Source organism: Diadema antillarum, unplaced genomic scaffold (assembly GCF_040938485.1).
Source record: "Diadema antillarum isolate AM-2024a unplaced genomic scaffold, OU_Dant_1.0 seq00001692_RagTag, whole genome shotgun sequence".
In the NCBI taxonomy this organism is placed as follows: Eukaryota; Metazoa; Echinodermata; class Echinoidea; order Diadematoida; family Diadematidae; genus Diadema; species Diadema antillarum.
This window is the reverse complement of record NW_027272386.1, coordinates 152,037-157,774: the sequence shown is the minus strand read 5'-3', so window position 1 is coordinate 157,774 and position 5,738 is coordinate 152,037. Positions and strand designations below refer to the sequence as shown.

At 41.1% G+C, this 5,738-nt stretch overlaps 1 protein-coding gene across 1 annotated transcript; it reads right to left on the bottom strand.

Annotated features, from left to right (window-relative positions):
* Positions 1-286: 286 nt before the first annotated feature.
* On the bottom strand, positions 287-3,684 carry LOC139711715 (L-asparaginase-like). Its single transcript, XM_071623574.1, has 4 exons — positions 3,531-3,684; positions 2,398-2,510; positions 1,168-1,353; positions 287-436 (listed from the first exon to the last, which is right to left on the bottom strand). The coding sequence occupies exons 1-4, from the start codon at positions 3,682-3,684 to the stop codon at positions 287-289; spliced, it is 603 nt and encodes a 200-aa protein (XP_071479675.1).
* Positions 3,685-5,738: the final 2,054 nt, after the last annotated feature.

Sequence of the window (5,738 nt, the reverse complement as noted above, 5' to 3'; positions counted from 1 at the left end):
CGTTCATTTCCTTTCTTTCATAATTTTTGTTACTAGGTTGTTTGTTTAACAAGACCAACATTTTCATCTAGGGACCTATACATCACAAGCTCTGCTTTTTTAGTAGGTCCCCCACATTTCATGTTTATAAAATTGTCTTCTCTTGTATTCTTTGTAATTACGACGCTTGGTCCAGTCTAAAGTTCAATCGATTTTATCATATTATTTTTGTTTTAGATGTGGAACAATGAAATCAGATCAGATCAAATCAAATCAATTTAAAAACTCCTTGAAATATATGATCAAACTACTGAACCGTCATCTCTCCCCGCAGGCTACGTTTGAGGTAAGCCTCGCGTTCTGAGCCTGTGAAGTTTTGGATGACGTAATCAAGTTTGGTGAGCGCCGCCTCTGGTGTGATGTCAGAGAGGGGGATTACCCCTGCCTCTATCAGGACCTTAATAAACCAAGATAAAACATCGAACAAAATTTGATAAGCAAACTCACGGATCAACAGAATTTAGATCGATCCTGATAAACGCGAATTAAACATGTTTAAGAACGTGTACAAAACAATAACAATGCATGGTTTTCTCATCTTACATAAAAAATCAGAGTCACAAAAAAAAAAATCTAATTAATTTCTCAAATAAAGTCATGCTCTCAACTCTAGGTTTTGTTTACTAGTGTCTCCTTTACTCAGTAGTCATCTAGGTGAGTGGTCTACCGATCTTTAAAGGCATAATTTACCATTTGCAGATGAAACAAAAATCCAGCATTAAAGCGTCAAAATCGTTCTAAAATGTGCGTTAGGGATAGAAACAGCCAATGTAAAAATTTGAACTAGTGTAATCAATATTAAGTATTGTTAAATATTAAAATGTGAACAAAAGTTATAATAAAAATGTTTCCAGACTTAACCGTATGGTTTAATGAGAAAAATAGTGATATTTCCTTATAACATTATTTCAGGCTTTATTGCAAAAAAATTATATGGTAGGATGTTTTGTGATACAACTGACCTACACATATGCATCAAAAGTGATATCTTGAACATTTTTTTTTTTTTTAATCACTGCTCCGAAAGGAAAACAAGACCTTTAAGATCACTTTTTTTTTTCTGGCCTGATCTTATTCTAAGGCGGGTGTTAAGCCCCTACAATGTATTTCTGTCAAACCAAGACTTACTTGTCCGGTCTCGTAAGCCGGTGTGACTTGTCCGTTAGGACACTGGGTGCAGTTCACGATCAGTTTGCCGCCCTCAACGGCCTCTTTGATAGCATTCAAGATGTCTTTGCGGTCTGATGGAAAGTTTCCCGCGCCGTACGTCATAAACACAACGCCCTTGATGTCAGTCTGGAGATGTGCCTTCACCTGTTCAATGTTCAATCGTACAAAATTACGTTTTCAATATTGAATAGACATTCATCAAGCAATTGAATTTGATTTTCACTTCCCGGTTGAGCACACTCGCTAAAGGCAAAGATTTTAAACAATAGATTCTCAACGTTTTTCAAACCCGAGGCCCACATTGGCTCCTACAAACTTTATTGAGGCCCAGTAAGATTGAATATGAATATTCATTTCATTTTTGGCGGCCCACCAGCGAGAGCTTCGCAGCCCACTGGTCGAGATTAAGTGGGGCCTTAGAGTATAAAAAAGAATACACGTCTCAGTGGCGGATCCAGAGGGGGGCTCAAGAGGCGCACGCCCCCCTTTATTTATCGTTAAAAAAAAAGAAAAAAAAAGAAAAAAATGAAATGAAACCCGGTCCAGAGGTGCCACCAGAAATATTAGTTGCGCCCCCCCCCCCCCCCCTTTACAGAATTCCTGGATCCGCCCCTGCGTTTGCGGAATAACCATCATTATTCGGGGTAAGGGTGGCGTGACACTGTCCCAAAATTGACACAAGACGGCAATACAAATATGGACTTTTCAATTATTTTGTGTGAAGTTGGCCCGGAACTTGGTCAAAGCCAATCAGCAGCCGAAGCAAATACGACGCCTACTGAAAGTTACACGATGGCACCCGAACAACACACGAAGGCTACACGAAGATGTGAATCCGAAGGACAAACGAAGGAAAAAGAGATGTCTACATGAATTTGACGATTTTATCACCGCTCACAAAGTTGCTACAGGAGCCTGAAAAATCCACCATCCATACGATGGCTTAAGTTGCCTTCACGAATGACCCAATGTTTATACGATCAGCGGCTAATTGGAACATTTCCTTTATCCTGTGTTCATCTTTGGTCAATTTCGCGACAGTGACGCCTACATAACGGAATCATATCAGTGATTAGTCTGTTTAATATTGCCTTCTGGCGTGGTAATGAGGGTGATGTTATTATCGACTATTGTCTCAAACGCACTGTTTCGAGGGTGACATTATACCGACTATTTCCCCGAACTCACCGTGTCGAGGGTGATGTTGGGATAGATCCAAAGGAGATCCACTTCGGCTGTCATGTTCGCCTTCACACTGAACTCTTCACCAGGTTTCGGTTGACGGACATTGGTCCAGATCACTAACCATGATGGAATGAACGAAATAAAAGATGTCACATTGGAATTAAACAATGGAGGATGAAGGACGGTGCCAAAGTGATCATACATCAAGTAGCCCTGGTTTACAATGTACTGTCTGATTCGAACTTAGGAAATACTACGTTTTAGTATCATTCTGTCCCATGGAGTACAGATCTATGCTATTGACATTGCTGTTCAAGAATGAAATTCAAAAGAGGTAAAAGTTTAACAAAAAATACATTCATGATTTACGAATGTTGGTACATAATATGAATATACAAATGTTTTTTTTTTTTTTACATATCCCCTTTCTTTTGGTATTATATAGGTCTAAATATCCTTACTTTCTTTAAGCGCCAACAAAACCCCAATATTTCATCCCGATTACATCAGTACACATGATAATTATGTACACTTTGAATCACGAGCTCAAGTAGATGTTGTTAGTACACTGCAAAAAGTCCGGTGTTAAATAGTGAACACCGAGCTGGTGTTAAATTTTCGGTGCTCATTTATGGTGTTAAATTAACACCTCCGGGTGTCATTTCCAAATTTTAAACTGTTTTTTGAAGAGTTTCTTAGTAACTGCACTTTTTGTTGATTTTTAATTTAAACAAGACGATCAAGAATTTTACATTAAAAATACTAGATTTTTGAAAAAATGTGAAAATAAATTTACCCCAAAGTAACACCAGCTGCACCAGGTGTGGTCTCTTATTGAAGCTGGACGGGTGTTAAACCATTGATATTAACACTAACAGATATCAAATCAACACCATGTGGTGTCATTTTTGAATTAACACCAGTACAGTGTCAAAATAACGATTATACAGTGTCAAATTAACACCACAAAGTGTCAGGTGAACACTTTTCAACACCATCACAGTGCATTTTTAACACCTGTGGGTGTGGTCCTTTATTGAAGTTTGATCGGTGTTAGGCCCTAGATTTAACACCCGTGGTGTTAAATCTAGGTTCCGATGTTTTTACAGTGTAATTATTGATGTTCCTGTAGTCACCTTGAGTGTTGGTGCCCACGAAGGCGAGTGGCGGGAAATTCGGGGATCTGAAGGCATCCAGTCTGCAGCAGGAGAATTTCATACTTCGGTTGCCACGGATCAACTTGCCGTTAAAAAATAGAGTGACCTGAATGATAGAGGGCGTAACGTACATCGTGGTTGATGAGTTTGTTGGAGTGTACTTGAACGGTGACGCGAGGGAGGAAGAATGGTCGTATACCTCCCTTGGTGGGTGTTGGGGTGGGGATATATTGTCATACTTTAATTCATTTCGATCATAAATTATCTTCATGTTGGGGAAAAATCTATGATCATGCATAGGCTGAAATTTTAATGATCACCAAGAGATATGATTTACGAAGAATTTTGTTCGACATAATTTTACTATATGATAATCTTATGTTTTATTCTTATAAAAAAAAAAAAAAAACTGTAGCGTGGGGATTCACGGGAGGCCCGATTTATTCGCTGTCCATCGGGGAACATTCGTAAACCACGAACAGCACCGGTCAGCTGATATGTGCATCGAAGCATACTCTCATCGGTATTACACGGTCCACTCCAGTTGAAATTCTACGGTGTAGATTTACTTATAGCCAGAGAGCTAGCGACTACTCAATTAACCCCATCAAGCCCAAAAGGTTTGACCCCTCAGAGTTGCTGGGGCCACCCTCCTCATTAACAAAATGCGCGTCAGCCTGGTCCCGGAGGCGTTTTTTTTAAAGACGGCACAGATTGGGGCATGGCGCGTGTTAAACCTATGGGAAAAACGTTGGGTTAGGGTTTTTGGTTATGGTTAGGGTTAGGGTTAGGGTTGGGGTTAGGGTTAGGGTTAGGGTTAGGGTTAGGGTTTGATGGTTAGGGTTAGGATTAGGATTAGGGTTAGGTTTAGGGATAGGGTCCCCGATAGATTTTTAGTTTCCCCAATCTGTGCCGTCTAAAAAAAACACGCGTCCCGGAGGGCGGGTTCCGCCCCCAGGGACCCCCCGAAAAGGGTCCTTGGCGGGTGTAATTTAGGGCCTACCCCATGGAGCCCATGAACCAAACTTGGTCTAAAATAATGTCCTATGAGTGTACATCATTAAGAAAAAAAAAACAAATAATAATAATAAAAAAGACAAAAAATCTGGTCGGGAAAGGGGTAGCCAGACCGCTAGTTTATAGGCACAAACCCTTGCTGGTTGTTTAGCTGTCTGCGTCAAGACTACACTTTGCCATAGGCCCTGTACTGTAGCGTCTCCCAACAGTCTGAGGGACAGTGTAGTTTGCAGGCACAAACCCTTGTTGGTCGTAATAGGAGTCTGCATGTGCCAAGACTAATACACGTACCACTGCACTGCAGCCTTGAGAAGCTACAACACAGGGCCTATGGGGCAGTGCCGAAGTGGTGCATACAGTAGTCTTGGCGCAGACTCCTCTACGACCAACAAGGGTTTGTGCCTGCAAACTAGGGACAGTGCCAGTTGAGTGCATGTAGTATAGTCTTGGTGCAGACTCTTTTATTCCCAACAAGGGTTTGTACCTGCAAACTACCCGGTATACCCTGGGACCCAGGGTAGTTTGCAGGCAGAAATTGACCAGGCACAATAGAACACAAACACACATACACACACACACACACACACACACACACACACACGCAGGCACATACGCTCACATTCCTTCATGTAAATACATACCGGTATACAAAAAATGTCATACAGACATGATACCTTGCACATGATAAATGTCAGACCTACTTTAAAGACCTAATAAAATGGTTTAGGCATTTTTTTTCTCAATGATGTAATAATATTAAATGTTAAATTCTAAGTAATTCTATGGTTGTGCGGGGTTTTTTACTGTTCTGAATTTTGTTCTATATTTGTTAACATAATGGATGCAATTTCCTCGGTTTTGGAAAACTTGCTATACTTTCACCGCATGCGGCGCACTATCACTTCTAAATTGTGATGACGTCTAAGAACGGAGTCGTTCATGGCCAGTCTAGCCGTAGCCAGCGAGCTGGCAAGGCTATGCTAGCGCAGCGCAGCGACAGCCGGCCGGCGGCTGCACTGGTTAGCGCTGGCGGGGGAGCGAGCTAGCGAGCGCATAGCAGGTGCTGCGCTGCACTATTGTCATTGGCTAAGCCTTCAGACAAAAGAATATGTAATTAACTGTATCGGATTTAATACTGCCAATAATACAGATTACTTACTGTGGTACGCT